Source organism: Mya arenaria, chromosome 2, assembly GCF_026914265.1.
Source record: "Mya arenaria isolate MELC-2E11 chromosome 2, ASM2691426v1".
NCBI lineage: Eukaryota > Metazoa > Mollusca > Bivalvia > Myida > Myidae > Mya > Mya arenaria.
The window spans coordinates 29795021-29811902 of NC_069123.1; the positions used below are offsets into that span (position 1 = coordinate 29795021).

Sequence of the window (16882 nt, forward strand, 5' to 3'; positions counted from 1 at the left end):
GGTCGGGGCATGTCAGGATGGCCATTTTTATACAATAATTTTCATTAAAATGTTAATAATATTGAATGTTATTAACAATTTAATGAAAATTTCGACAATAAACAGTAGTAACACAATAGTGACACAGATAATATGCTATGGAATTCCTATTTGGACTACTTTGATAAAAATACCATTATTTGTAGCAAAATTATGGCTAAGACACGAACTCTGGCCATAATATCCCTATTGGTCTACTTTGACCTTTATTGAGTGAAAATGATCTTTAAACAAATCGCACACTGTTATTCCTAGCTGAGGGAACATACATAGGCTTAAAAAACAACATATATTTTCACCCAATTAAATTGCAAGTAGAATATCAATTAGTACTATGCTTAATCATTAAGAATTTCAAATTTCACGGGTGTTTCAAGGTCCACTTACTGCCATTCATCCGAAACACACTCTGTGTGTCTGATTTTGCGTTGACTCCGTGTCAGCTTATTAGATTGTATTCTAAGTCAGTAAGATGACCTGAAGTGATACTTAATGATTAAGAATCGCTCGCTGCCTATTCTAAATCGTTAAGATTTTTTTTAATTCATAAAATGATTACACAATAGCAATTCAATCACGCAAAACCATGTTTTGGCTGTTACATTAAGTATTGCTATGAAATCTAAAATATATTAAGTTGGCACCCAAATGTGACCTTGACCCTTGAGAGCACGAGCGTTTCGTGCAACACGCCTTAACATTTTCTCGACAGTTCTGTTGAGTTTAAAATCATGTTACTAGCAATACAAGTATGACTGAGACATGAAATATTGCTCTAGAAACCATAAAAAGGAAGAGTGACCTTGTAGATTTTGACATGCCGACGGACGTACATGTATAGCAATTCCTATAATGTTGATACATGGTTATAATTCGAAGTATTGGTAATTGTGGAAATGTTAAAGGCACTGAATGTAGATTGATGCAAAAAGTTCAATTGAAATGCATTTTCGTGTTTAACTCATTTGATTTAAATAAGCCAAACAAAAAAATGCATATGTTTAGGTACAGATAAAAATAGTAGCGAGGTTTTCGCGCGCTTTCCATTGGGGAATCTGTGGCCACGTAAAAATTGAAAATCCATTTATGATGTCTTTTTTCTGAACCTAAATAATTAGTCTAAAATACTAGACATTCAAAACAGGATTTTTCTAATCGCGTAAGGATTTGCCATATCAAATTCGTAAAAAAACGTCTACGTTCAATTATTCGAACTAATCTCCATCCGAGCAGGCCAAGTTTTTTTCACGAACAAACAGGACTTGATGTAATATGATATTGGGCCACCTTAGGAACATTTCTATGAAATCATGCTAACAGTTTCTCGGGAGAATATTTTGAAAGTGTTCGTCATATAGTAAAAACTAGCTCCATCCCCTTTCGGCTAAGTTTTTTACGAACAAACATGGCTCGAAGGAATTTGATAATGAGCCACCTTAGGATCATTTCTGTGAAATTGTTTTGTAATCTGGTCAACTGTTTCTGAGTTTTTTTTCCAAATGTTTTCTTTCTGGTCGCCATGTGTTTGGTTGCCATGGCTACCACATTTCTTGTTGTATGGAATCTGGAAGTGGATAATCCAACGAACATTCCTGTGAAATTTGGTTGCAATTGGCTAGGTGGATTAGAAGCTGTTTGAAAGAAAATGTTGACAACGGACATGGGACAGTCCCTTATCACAAGAGCACGTCGATCCTTGAGCACTTCGTTTTCAGGTGAGCTAAAAAAATATGTGCATGTCAACGACATGGCCATATTTAGATATGAAGCATTTCATAACGTTTAAACACTAAGTATGAGCTTGAACTAAGGGTCCTGGGTTTTGCCTGCAAAAAAATCCCTTTAAGTACCGAGCACATGTTAATTTGAACACCCCCTTTACATGACAAAGTTACAGCCTTAAGCAGGATATGCTATCTATGTGCATATATGCAGCATTCCATCTTGATTCAACTCTTATTGTGACCTTGACTTTCAATAAGGGACATAGGTCTTGCTTGCCACACATTGTCTCTATGTACCAATTTATGCATAAGTTTCTGGGATACGACCAACAGTATAGATGTGCATATATGCAGCTTTCCATAAGGATAAAATTCCTAAATGTGACCTTGAGCTTGAAAGTATAAAGGGTCAGGGTCAATATTGTATACTACACATTGCCTGAATATACATGTAATGTACCAAACACATGTGGCAGCTATTTTTAAAATTCCTCGTTCAACACTGGCCCAACTAATCTGTATATGCAGTATTCCAAAATGACAAATCTGTGTGACCTTGACCTTTGAGATAGGGGATGTTGATAATTTATGTAAAGTAAGGAAGCATTAAAATTTATGTTTTTTTGTGCATCTTTCAACATACTGTACCTTTGAATAGGTCACCTGTAATGTTTTCTACCCAGGAAACGTCATTCAAAGTGATTAATATCAGCTTTCAGCTCTCATGACATTGCAATCAAAATATAAAGGAAAGAAGCTAATATCACTGTCAACATCACAACACACGTTTGAAACTTTATTCTGAGGTCAAATACAACTCAAACAGCATAATGTGTACAAAATACATAGTTCTTCTAAGTTTCCCCTTTATTCCACAAAAATGGTCCAAACTAATCACACAGTAGTTCAAGCTTGCTGATCCTATGATAGACGGCACTTCGATGTTACCAGTGGTACTTCCATGGCTGGACTTTGTCTGAAATATTTGTAACATTGGATAAGAATCACAATCAGATACACAATCTACCAATCAACAGCAGTGTGGTTAGGCTTTTGTCTGATTTACTTTTTGAAATTACATCTTACATGTATTAATGCTCCGGGATTACAAAATGGGACTTTTATGTGGTTTAAAATAGTTTAAATTAAAAGACCACTTCATTTAAATATGTTCAACAAATATGTTAATAAAGATTGCAACGTAAATGTGAATTTGAAATGGCATGAGCAAATAATTTGACTTTAATGTTGGCCTTATAGGAGCTCTCCCTTACAGCATTTGTTCAATAGTCTGTTCAGTTAGTTTGTTAATGTTAGCAACAGCACAGAAAGTGGAATCAAAACAGTCCATTTCTGGCTTGTGCTCTTTTAACTGTTTTCAAAAAGGTTTAGGCATTTTGCAGATACTGAAAAATATTCTTACTGTTAACTCCCAATTTCAAGCCGAACTGGATAGCTGTAACAACTGCAACCGCCATGATATAGGGACGGATTGGTGTCCTAGTACATCTCAAGTGTGTTTTGGTAACTCTGTAATACCCTGTAAGAAAAATGATCGACTGATATTAACATGAAGCATGGTGGCCTTTAGTAAAAAAAATGGGATAATTGAATGTAAAGATACAAGCAAATCAGAGCTTATAGCACCTTTTACTGGATGTTACTGTAATAAAAACTAGGGACCCAACACGCAATCCCATGAAAGGTATCCATAAACTCTTCCTATAGACCAAGTTTGATCAAGATATGTCAACCCTTACTGAAGTTATTCAGTTTCATAAGTGAGTTTGACGCCACCCGGCCGGCCGCCCGCCTGCCCGAACAACTATGTGAAAACCTGGTTAAAAATATTGATGGCACCAAATGAAAAATCAGCGAATGGCAAAAAGGATTCTTTCAGGTGAGACAAAAATCATGAATAAGGCATAAAAAATGTGTTTGTTTACAGTTTCATGCCGCCAAAAAATAGAGTAGGTAGGTCAGAATTTTTTTTTATTACGCAAAGACGCTCCAGGTTTTTCTTTTACACAAAAAGGGAACATTTTTGAGTATACAATCAGTACAAGTATCACTGGCATTGTATTCATAGGGTCCATCATGTTGAATTATCTTATTTTTTTCAAACAAATGATAAAAATATTCCTCAAAGCAATAAAAAGGTTTAAGGTTGGTTTAAAAAATGGTAGGTGAAGTAAATGGAAACAAACATAGACATGACCAGCTTTATGGCAGTTTAATACACATAAGCAACAGGCTGTTACTATATTCAAGGCCTGCATTGAAACTATTTGCTCTGCAGCCAAGTTGTTACCATTATCAATTATGATCCCAAATCAATCAGAAAGGTCAATATCTGCAACTATTGATAGCTACATGTATTTTGTCATAATTGATAATAATATTCTAACATACATTTCTTTCTTTTTTAATTCAATCATTCAATGCAAGATAAACGAAAATAAAAACAGACAAGTGAGGAAATGCACAAGTAAATCGTAGAAATAAAATAATGAAGCCTAAAGAAACCTACTCATAACCGTGAAAAATAATGATGTTTTCCAGTCAATTTGGGTATTTCCATTCCAATTTTCTTTCATATATAAAAACTGCAACAGTTTAGTAAATAGGAAAGGGCCGTAATAACTTTGAATACTAAGTTTCATGATTATCGATACTGTGCTGCATTCTCACAGCTTGACTGCTTTGACAACTGTTTTTTTCTTCATTGAAATGAGTTGTTTTATTGCGGAAATCTGTGATATGAGAATGCTGACAAAAGATCAGATCGCTGTTTTTCATATTAACATCAGAAAATTGATTGTTTAAAGTTATGGCTAAAAGCGTTCCTAACTTGTTTAGAAAAATAAAATGATCAGGAGTTTTCCACTTAATGAGATCTGTTCTATTGTGAGTTACCTAAACTGACTGAATTGAAGGCACTGATGCCATATTAAGCCAACCTCAGAATTATCTTTTATAAATTGTCGAAACTGCCAATCAGTGAGTGTAGCCTTACAAGTCAGTCTGGAAATTGTCAAACAGTTACTGCAAACAATTTTTAAAAAGAATGAAATTGATCATAACTTACATCTGCTCATTGTGTTCATTACATTTGGGCTTGTTTTGTCCGCATTCTTCAGTTGGCTGGGGATGTCCTTGATCTTCCATGTCCAAATGCTTGGCTCTGTAAGGACAAAAAGCACAATAATGTGAAAGCATTGATCTACTAAGATATATATTACAGGATGTGTTTAATACACTAACTTCAACACCTTCTTGTAACAAGAAGTATCATTGGGAGTTCCGGAGAGAAGGCATGAAACAAAATAAAGTATTTTGTACATTTAAAGTAATGGAATAACAAAAAAGTATAACAGAGCAGTAACAGTCGTTACTAATGCACCAGTCAACTGTAACCACAGCCCCCCACCCCAGGTCCGGGGGTTTACTGAGGATAGCCGTGGAAATGGGCCATGTTTTTACCTTCCAGAAGGCCCCGCAGTGCTGGGTGAATGCGATGTCTTTGTGCAAAAAATAGCGAGGAATGGTCCTTTCCTATGGTCCCTGGGATTTGGCAGGGATTTAGCCAGCAATTCGTTCCAGCAAGGATTTTACCCGGGTTTGGCTCAACCAAAAGTCAAAGTCCCCACTATTCCTCGGACATCGGGGAGCTGTGGTTACAATTGACTGGTGCATAATGCTTACAAAAAAATGAGTTTTTCGGCATAAAACATCACTTTTCCAACATAAATATGAAAAACTGCCATCTGATTATATGTCAGCTGTCTTACACTAAAATTAGCACAAGCCCTGGACTGGTAAAATGCTTTCCAGGCTTGCTGAGATTCTGGATTTTATAAACCAGGTCTTCTTAAGAATGTTGTTGCCAAGCACTATGTTAGAATTTGGGCTTATTTACACAAAGTCTAATTTTGATAACTGTTTCACTCAAAAGTATAACCCGTGAAGGAATTCCCCAATATACAATATTAAAGTGGTTCACTTTGGTTATGAAACGTCTCACTTTGGCAGTGGTTCAGTGGGTAATATGGTTCACTTCGTCTAAAAATATATAACTTTTACCCCACCCACCGATACTTACTCGCGGGACCATACTTGATTGAAGGGTCATAAGTCCCGTGAATCTTCGGGTTATAGACATCACCATAGTAGGGCCAGTTCACTTTTGGCAATATAACCCTAGGCCCTCCTCTTGCATGCTGTTCCGCATTGGTGACGAGTTTTACAGCTGATTCAGACATTTTTGTGCGGCGACCTTCCACAACCGGAAGTGAGGACAAGTTCTTCGATATAGACCGAAACAGACAACAGTTCCTCACACGTTGGTGATCATGGATATACCGTAATGTACAGTAGTGACTGTTATGCCTTTAAAAACTATTGGCGGCGGAAACTGAATGGACCGCGCTGTTTCGCTGTCAGTGTTATCATCTCGTTCTGCGTTTATTTACAGCATTATTCACGAACTTAGTAGTCTACAAATTACCGATCTCAACTGCCCTTATATGTGTTGTTTTTTTTCATTTTGTGTATATATTTTTTTGTTATGGTGTCCGGAGATGGGTGTGCACATGCTGGGTTTTTTTTAAGAACTGTTTTATTACGTATACCAATTCAAGTGCATGTAAAAATAACAGTGCAAACAAAGTTAAGACATAAACAAATAATATACCAAATATACTTAAATACAAAAGGGCCATGGACGAGGGCGCCTTCGATTTTGATCAATTTCATTTAATTTTGAAATATTAACCCTTTTTTGTAGCATGTTCCAATATGTGTACAATTAAAAACATTTGTTAAATATAAAGGGTTATGGGTGGATAAGGGGATTTCACGTCGATTTCTGGACATTGTTTCTATAACTTCTTCATCTTTTTATCAATTTTATTTTAAATTGTATATATAAACTGCTTGTGAAGTATATTCCATTTTTTTATTTGTTTATGATAAATGATTTCTTAGTGGTTCTTACTGCTTGAAAATTGGATTTTACGTTGATTTCCGTACATTTTTCGAAAAGTTTAAAGTAACTTCATATTTTTATCAATTTCAAAATAATTTGAAATATTATGCCTAATTGATGAACCATATTCAATATTTGTTCAATACAAATAAATATTTGTAAAAAAATGAGTTATGAGTGGATTTCACTTTTCATGTGGATTTCACGTGAAATCCAATGGATCATATACATTGTATCACCCTGCACCCGGGTAAGTCAAAGAGGCACAATCCACTATATTACGTAAATATGCACTTTAACCCCATCCTCCGAAAAAAAAACCTAGTTATCTGATCTGGGAGTATGAATAAACAATTATCATCTTCACCATTTCTAACCTATGACCTGAGACCAATTTCAGGCATGTAGAAAGCAAATTGACATTGCTGGGGACGGGTGTACCCTCCATTCGAGATTTCTTTTCAATTTTAAGCATTGAAAGACTCAATTTCCAGTGAGGTCAGGTTTTATTTTGTGTTTTCTTCTAACCTTTCACGGTTGTGATATTTAATTACACCATTATAGCATTGGCCCCGTTGCAAATAAGCTCTTGGACTTTTGCAAAACTGTACGGGTTTTTTTTTTTTTTTTTTGCAAATGTCATCAAAATTGTTAAACTGATTTTGTAACTAAAGTCAAAATCATCATACCTTTATCACCAATATCTGAAGTAAATCATAGTATTTCTGTATGATTTAATATGGTGTATGCTGTGCAGTAGTGTAGGTTTTATTAAATGAATGAACAACACATCTCTTCTAGTATGTTTATTTTCAAATAACATTTAATTAGTATTACAATGCTTAAGAGTAGCGTTAAATGGTATATATAATAGCCCACGAACATGATTCATCCTAAACAACATAAATGAATGAAACACTTTTAACTCTTACCATTTTATCATTTATTTACCTTCGGTCTAATACGTAAATACATTGGCTGCAGTGTGCGTATTGTTTTTTCAATAATTGGTTATGTATTATTGAGTCAATGAGATTATGATATATCTATATAAGTGTCAAACTCTCTAAATGGCCTGAGCCTGAACAAATACAGGAAAACGACTCCTGCTGCGACAACAGTGCTATAAACCAGGGATGCAAAGCAGGGTATTAACATGACAAGCAAATTACTTTTAAAACTAGGCTTTTAAAACAACCCACCTAGATCTTCATGTTTTTGCAACTGTTGCCTGCTCCACAAAGATGACAGATTCTTGGTGAGATCATTATATACCAAATATCATAGACAATCAATGATCAGAACAATTATAGATTAAAGAATAAAAGTCTGAACATATTTTGTCTCAAGGACAGCACTTACACTTTTCTGTTTTCTCGTAGCCAAATTCTGTTTATGAGATTATTATGATTACTAATAACCGGACGAACTTGTCCGGATATGTTTGCCTAATGTTCTGTAAAAAACATAGGCGTATCTAAAGTTTTTATTAATTAGATGTCCAAAATTGTATTGATAAAAAACTTTGACTATGACTTTGTTATGAACTACGGAACATTATTGAACATAAAGCGTAGTTATTTAATCGCACTTCCTCATTTTCCGGATTAAGTATCTGCCTTAGAAAGGCCAAAATCTATTAACTATTATGACACCATGTTGTTATGTTGTTTTCATAAACGTAAAGCAGAAATCGCAAAAACATCTGGGTTGACAGTCCTGACCATTAAATTGGGACTTGGTCCGACTAAAATTGTAAAGGAACTCGGTCCATTAGACAGACTGATTTCATGTTCAGATGAAATAAAATTAAAAAGATGTCATGTTCCTAAACTATTAAATACCGCACAAAACTGAGAATAATTGATTTTCCCATAAAAAAATAATTTCTAAATAATATTGTCAATTAACCATTTGTTTACCATCCCAATGTTGTATTCAGTGTTGATGTTGAAATGCGTATCACACTAGTCAAACATCAAGCAACATTTCAAATGGTTCATACTCCAATTTTATCTTTTGGAACATGCTATGTGATTACTCAGAAACATACTTGTGTGAGAAAAACACATTGCTACAAAATCAACCTAACACAATTTTTATCACTCAGTGCTTTTTCTGTCAAGCTTAGAGGCCAAAGGTTGAAATGATCCCTGTCCGGTCTGTATCCTGACCATACATTATAGGATTTTCAAAAAAATTGTTTTTCATGGCAAAGATTCATATTAAAAGTAATGCTTGTTCATCGAAAATTCTAATTTTGATGACAGCAGTATTTATTAATTACCCTCTTTACCACAGGTTGTTAGACTATGATCGCTGTGCCCAGCTGGGGCAGGATATTATGGAAAAGATTACAGAGCGAAATAAACACAACAGGACCAGCAAACCATATACAAAGGTTGGATAAACTTAAAATAAATTTTCTTCTTGAGAATTGAGTGTTTTTAATGACAGTTTATTCTTGCATACCGGACGTGTGTTTCCGGTCATGTGACCAGTGCTTGAAAAACCCTTCTTACACCCCTATGTAAGATGAATCACGTGCAACACCGCGCCACTTCTTATTTCTTTTATTTATGGTTTATGAAAAGTATATTATGCAATTTCAATAAAGTGCAATTAAAAACATAAGTATGCAATACTTTTAATTAAAATTGAAAATAAATAATCATAAAAGCGTGATTTTTAGAGGAATTATTTGACATCAATAGAGATTTAAAATTACTGCGCTTTGTGATGTCAGTACAAAATGTCGAACGCGCTTTTTGGTGCAATAGTGTGTTTCTACTTCAATTTTTCCACAAATTCATAATTTAAGGTATCGAGAAAAATATAAATCATGTTTTTCAGGTACGGATCGAAAAATCCGACTCTGGCACTGGGCAAGCCTCGTTACCGGCTTACGCGCATGCCCTTGGGTCAGATTTTTCTATCCGTACGGGAAATACATGATAGATACTTACATTTCATCATTTTCATCATTACATAAATATTAAATGACTGGTGGGTCCTAAAACATTTACTGTGATCAACTATCATCTCCTAAGGTAGAAATACTGTGTTTTCTCCACCTATTTGTTCATCCTTTAGGTAAATTAACAATTGTACTTACATTGGATACCTTTAATATCTTTATATACTTCTGCAACAGTTGTCGGCGCAAGTGCGGTCTTCTATGAAGCAATTTTCTGGAGATGTTGAGAAGCTGAAAAATGGTCTCATCAGGGCAACATCATCATACCACATGTAAGTAAAGTCTGGGATGTGATTTGTCTGTGGATTTGCAGATTTCCGCCGATCTTATGGCGACAAGGACCAAAAAGAGGAAGGAAAACATGTTTAAAAAAAAGAAATGTTATCATAATTTCATACGATTTAAAAGGTTATCTGGTTTGTATTAGGTGGCCATATTTCCTGTTAGTATCAGTATTTACACTCAAGCTTGCTTCAATTTTGAGATCCCTCCCTCAAAATGGCTTCTAAAAGCCAGTTTTACTTTTGTGGCAGGGAGCTCCGCCCCCTTTGACCTCTAAAGCGCCCCAAAACCCATTACCGAAATGGTTTAAGCCCTTTAGGTCAATGAACTCCCTGAAAGTATTAGATTTGCTTAAGTTTATATTTAACTTTTTACAACAAATACCAAACAAGTCATAACAACAGAATGTGAATGACTTTTGCTGGCATGATTGCTTTACACAAGTGTGTGGTCTTGTATTGTGGGGCAAATTGGAGTACCCGGAGAAAATCCACTTCTACAGCTTGGTGATCACAAACCAAACACACCTCCAGGCCGAGAAGCAAACCCAGTTAGCAAGAATGTGTGTGTTTAACACATAACCATCTATTTCTTAATAGGACTGGTTGTTAGACTACCAAGTCATAATTATTATTTATTTTTCCTGTATTGAATCATTATATTGACAAAATATCCGTAGTGTTGGTTTGAATGTTTCTATCATGACTTTATTAGTGTTGGTGCCATTGTCTCTATACAAGTCATGATCACATGTGCGGACCCTCTTAAATAAACCAATCAATGACTTATTGGAATGGCAGTTGTTGTTTTTTTCAGAAAAAAATCTGGTTCATTCAGATTCATAAGAAGTTTTGAGACAGCTTCTTCAATATATATAAATATATAAATTAATATCAATGCAAAACTAATATTATGATTAAACCAGGGTACCTTTTTAGGTAAATGATAAAAAATATGTTCTCCTATGTGCCTCTTTTAGGGGGAAAATACCATACCCTTTATCAATCCTGGAGGAAACACTAACATCCTAAGTAAGCAGAGACATGAGCATTGACACTAAGATAAATTGTTGGCCTACCGGTAGTCATAATTAACAGCAAAAACTGGTCAAGTAAAAAGAATACATTATGTTTAAAATGCTATGTCTTGAGTAAGTTGAATCTGTAAATTTATTTCATCAAAGCAAGTGGTTTAACTATTCGACCAAATACATGTACCAGGTTTGTTGGAACAAATCTGAAGAAGAAATAAATTTTCCTCTGTTTTTAGTTGAGAAAATGGCATGAAATTATTGTAGCAATAATGTGGTAAATGCTTGACAACCAGGTCAGCTCTGGAAACACTAAGTATCTTTTGTAAAGTTAAATGACCTCTGTTTTTCAGCACTCAGCGTGAGGTTGATCGTAGACAAGGGATGATGGATAAACTGATTACAAAGGAGAAACACTTGGAGACAGCTTTCAGGAATGAGGGTGGCGAGTCCAGGTAGGCTGAGCCATTTTAGCTTAAATATGCAAATTATATGCCCAACGATGGCAAGTCAAGGTAGGCTGACAGGGCTTTCTTTGAGCCATTTTAGCTTATGTATTTCTGAAGATGAATTACCGGTACATGGAACTTATATCCATCCCTTGGTCTGTCAGAGCAGAACGAATATCCCCTTGAATTTAAAAAATAAAAAATATACATACCCAGTAGAGTGATTTTCAGTAGAAAAGAAATACTAGTATAATAAGTGCTTTAAGAATTAGAATATCGAAAGAGACAGCACCAGAGGGTTTTATAATTAAAATCTCTTTCGAAGTGTTCCAAAAATATAGCATGTATTAGATACTGATGTATTGTTAAGAAGCCTTCAAAATCCCCTTGGCTTAGTTTCATGAACAAAATCCATTGAGGAGGTCTCCAGAAATATGGCATGTATGCAACTTACCATTTCATGTACTAGTTAGGTCTTAGACTTGGCTTTGTTGGTAAATACGATATCACCAATCTTGTAAAGTTCTGAAAATTGGAATATCATGAAAGTAAGAGATCATACAATATCCTATAGCCCTCAAATTAGATGTACAATTGTGATTTCTTTAGGGCTGGTTTGATGGCTGGAGGCTCTGACGATCCTTGGGGTGTAAGGGAAGAACCCGCAGAGTTCCATGGTATCGGCAATATGGGGCTACGGGATCATCAGCAGCAAATAATCAGAGGTAGGTGAGCCATGTAAACCATTCCTTTAGCAATTCACACTACAGAGGTAGATTAGCCATGTAAACCATTCCTTGAACAGTTCACACTACAGCAGTTCACACTGTTCCAAAGTCTTCCAAACTTGATGACACATTTTTCCCAAAGGCCCTTGCCCCATTCCTAAAATGGTGGAAAAAACAATGCGCTTGTCATCTGATGTTTGATTAATTATGACGATAAGTTGAAGCAGAACATGACGGCAACAGAATTATAAGATGTTGATTGGAATTGTTGACCTAGGGTATAGCAAATGGTGAAGTATCAATTGGTATATCGCCAGTAATCACCAGTGTGTGTACCAGGCATTTAAAAAATAATACCATAATCATGTTTCCATTTTCAGAGCAAGATCGTGGGTTGGATGCTTTGTCAAATGTGATATCAAGACAGAAGAACATGGCCCTGGACATCGGAAATGAGGTTGGACAGCAGAATGGTAATCACAGTTTGAAATATTTCTCATATTCCTTTGATGGTACTTATTATAGCTGCACTCTCACAAATTGACAGTCTTGGCTTTATTTTTAGTTTTTGTCTCAGAATCAGCTGATTTTGGTATAAATTCCTACAATTCAGTCATATAAGATGATTCACCATTGAACAGACCTCAATTGTTTGGAAAATTGCCGGAAAAGTAAATTTTCTTTAAGCATTAGTAATGCTTTTAGCCATAAATATCAATTTTGAACGTTGATATGATAAACTGCGATCTGATCTTTTGGTCTGGTCACTGGTTTTCAGACTTTTATGCAAATTTTGTCTTATTGGCCCCAGACAAAAAAATAAAAATGGTCAATCTGTGAGAGTGCAGCTTTAAATGAAGTGTTTTAAAATTTTGTCTCTAATATTGTTTTGTATATATATATATATATATATGTTACCTGTAGGTTTTCCCAAACAAAGTAATGGTATAAATTCTTGTGTATCTAAAACTTTTCTTTTGGTGTCAAGGACATACTAAGGGAATATAAACTGTAAATGAATTTTTAAACAAAACATATCTGTCAAGGTGCCTCCTTAAATGCCAAATGAAAGTATACACAAAAGTATCCTTTATGGATCTGACAAAGTACTCTTTGAACTTTTAACTGTGTGTTTTGCAGAAATACTTGATGACATCATTGATCACACTGACCGTACGGGACAGCGGTTGATCAAGGAGACAAGACACATCAGAATAGTGGACAGGAAGTCTGCTACATGCGGTACGTTGAATTTACCATTTAGGCGGTATTTCAAATGTGTTTGACACACAGTTTTTTATCATGGTTCTCTTTTGACAAAACTCTGATGTACCGGTAAAAATGTTGATCGGATATTGTTGGATTTGGATGGATTACAATTTAGCTCACCGATTATCGATTGCTTCATCATGGGATTTATTATCAGTTTGGGGATACAATCTCTATAACAAGAAGAGTTGAAGAACAGTACAAATTATTAGAAAAAAATTCCTTCCTGTTCATTCATAGTTTTCTTCACTTATTTACAACATCTCTATGAATTTATTTTTTTATTTGGATTACATTATCAAAGTTGATCTAAATGGCTTGAATCATTATGATTTTAGATTGATTTTCAATCCCTTGTCTTCTGTTATAAGATTCATCGGCTGACATGTGTAGTTTCTTATTCTGATGCAATTCTAACACATTACCCCTTGTTTGTCAAGAGAAGACCAATGTGTGATACAAGGTATCTAGATATTAAAAAAGAATCATTAGGAATACTGTGTATATGTACAAATTGTGTTTTCTTATCATTTTGAGTTTCATTTATTTACACTTTTTGACCTAATAAGATTATGATATTAACGTCAAATTGCACCATCAGTTAATTAAATTTATACTAAGAAAAACAACACTCCTCCCAGGCCGTTCATTTTGACATCCCTTATATAAATCTTTGGTGAAACATTGTGTACAATGTTACGTATATTGTATTGGCCAATCCTTAGTGGCAAGAAATTGTAATATGACAACAAATAAGATACATGCAGCTTTTGGATATGGTGACTTCTGTTGGCTAATGTTTTCTTTGGCCAAGTAACATTTATACGTACATTTCTTTTTTTGCAAGTAAAACTATGTGACAATGTTTGTTAATATTTAACAGGTTTCTGGGTGGTAATCATACTACTGTTTGTTGCCATCATCGTCGTCGCTGTTGTGCCTGGTGGAAAGTCCCTGTGAACACCAAACATTCTGTGATACAAGAGAGCTTAAAATGTACATGTATATATGTGTGGGAGAAATGATGCATGTGTGATGAAAATGATTTACATTCAAAACTTGTTGGCTGCAATATCCCAGGGACCAGCCAAATGCTTCGAGCCTCGCGAATATTGAGCCAATCAGAAATGCTTACAAAGACTAAAACAAAATAGTACCTTCACATCCAGTTTGAGCCAACAAGGAAATTGAGCCAAGCAATATCGAGCCAACTGGTTTTGACTGTATATATAATTTTATATATATATCTGTTGCATCACAGGTTTTTGGACCATTGTTGATTTTTATCAGAATTGATTTTTTCATGTGGTAATATAGTTTAACTTACTCTGAGAACAGCAATGAAAATTATTTCCAGTTAGATACTACCAATTTAATGCCAAAGTTCCTTGTTGTGAAATGGTGACTGTTAATATGTAAGTGTTGGTTAGAGGACCAAGTTTTATTCCCTGTTAATAATCAAAATACATGTAAAACAAATCTGAATACAATGTTTTACCTTAATGCATTAAAACATATTTGTAATTGGTCGTGAAAAATTATCACCAAAAATCTTTGTTTTTATGTTTTAACCTTCACAAAGAAATTGAAACTGAATCGAGAAATAAACCAAACTTCAGTTTTGGCCTGTTATTTGTTAATTTGTATAAAAAATAACTTTACAATGTATGAATTTTATAAATGATGTTAATTCAGTGTATGTGTTTATTGATAATGTTGAATTACATGTGCAATATTTATATTTTATATATTTTACTTATAAATCTATATATGAATGACTTAAACGAATAAAGCAAACATTTCAAAATAAACAAGGAAAATACAGTTTTTCCGAAATTTTACTGTAAGTGTATGTCATATTATTTATTGCTTCTAACTGCCCCAATAGCTCAGTGGTAGAGTGTTCGCTTCGGGCTAAAAGATCCTTGGTTCAATCATGACTATGTCATACTGAAAGAAATTGAAATATGGTACCCTGGACTGGTATTCAATATTGGTCTTTATTGGATCTTAGAACGATGTAGCTAATCGGATTATTTGTTACTAATAACTGACCAATAGATTGATTGAAGTCAATGATGTATGACATAGGATTGTTATATATTGAATACCACCCCATTACAAAAGTATAAAAATACTAATCGTGTTCCGGGAGGGACGTTAAATGGGGGTCCCTTTTGGCAGTGCTATACACTGGTGCACGTTTAAGAACCAGGGTAGCTCTAACCAGGGTTACATTCTGTCTGTGCACTATGCTCCAAAAACCTAAAATGACTAAAAATCTTAACGGAGCACTCGCCGAATGGGCAAGGCCCGAGTGCTAGTATAAATAAATTTTCACACCTCTACGAAAGTATAGCTCCCTGAACTGATGATCAACATTAGAGGGTAGTTCTGGAAGCTTAAAACCCAGGAAAGCTTTCTCGCATGAATCAGAAAGAGCACTTGGTTTGCAAAGCTATAATGCAGCCAATGGGTGCTGGCAGACCTTTATGAACTCCATGCATATTGAATGGAACATTCAATGTAATGACTGTATGCTTTATCTCATTGTTTTAAGTTAAGCCATGATTACATTCGTGATTGCAAATATCTTTTTATAAATATATAACACAATTTCTTATAGTTACAATTGTTATTGTTACAATTGTCATATTCTAGGGGAGACAACTATATATGTTTCAAATAAAGTCATTCTTAGTTACACCCCTTCATGATTAACCTTGATTATCTATTTAATATAATTTAAAAAATGGGCATTAGTGACAGTTTTATTTTATGAAGGGGAGAATTTTGTTTAAATGAGTAATACGGAATATGGAATGTTTTAAGTGTCATATGTTGATGTTTTGTTTTTTAATGTTATGCATAAATGTGACTTCGTTAATATGTATTAACAGTTTCAAGTTACTCACACCTGCTTGCAGGATGCTATGCTTGCAATGTGGTATTTCAATCTGCACTGCAATTCTGTTGAAATGAAATGAAATATACCACTTGTGCATAAAAGTTATCTGAAGTTATCCAATGCACAAATTAATTTGTCATATCATTTAGAGCCATGAGAAAAAGTTAAATTTGGTTGCCTAATGATCCAATATAAGTTTTTCATACTATGAATGAAAATGTTTTGCTGATTGATTTCTAATTTGTAAAATAATTGATCAGAAAACAGTATAAATTTATTCTCATTGTTTTTGTTGTTCTTTATTTCAACTGAAATGGTAGTAAAATAACTAATAGATCACTATTTGAAGGCCAATAAAAACAATTTTAAACATTTTATTATATTCCCGACCCATTATTTGGGAGACATAGTTTTTGCCCCGTCCGTCTGTCCGTTCGTATGTAACACTTTGATTCCGCTCAATCACTAAAGAAAGCTTGGACCCAGGAA

General features: G+C 34.5%; 2 protein-coding genes across 2 annotated transcripts; one reads left to right on the forward strand and one right to left on the reverse strand.

The window, feature by feature from the left end:
- Window positions 1-2546: 2546 nt before the first annotated feature.
- LOC128223685 (putative ATP synthase subunit f, mitochondrial) lies at window positions 2547-6074 on the reverse strand. Its single transcript, XM_052932995.1, has 4 exons — window positions 5866-6074; window positions 4852-4947; window positions 3187-3303; window positions 2547-2739 (listed from the first exon to the last, which is right to left on the reverse strand). Exons 1-4 carry the CDS (start codon window positions 6023-6025, stop codon window positions 2708-2710), a joined length of 405 nt encoding a protein of 134 aa, XP_052788955.1. The 5' UTR covers window positions 6026-6074; the 3' UTR covers window positions 2547-2707.
- Window positions 6075-7982: 1908 nt separating this feature from the next.
- On the forward strand, window positions 7983-16581 carry LOC128245335 (syntaxin-8-like). Its single transcript, XM_052963466.1, has 8 exons — window positions 7983-8008; window positions 9052-9151; window positions 9905-9999; window positions 11393-11494; window positions 12098-12213; window positions 12597-12689; window positions 13357-13458; window positions 14369-16581. Exons 1-8 carry the CDS (start codon window positions 7995-7997, stop codon window positions 14443-14445), a joined length of 699 nt encoding a protein of 232 aa, XP_052819426.1. The 5' UTR covers window positions 7983-7994; the 3' UTR covers window positions 14446-16581.
- Window positions 16582-16882: the final 301 nt, after the last annotated feature.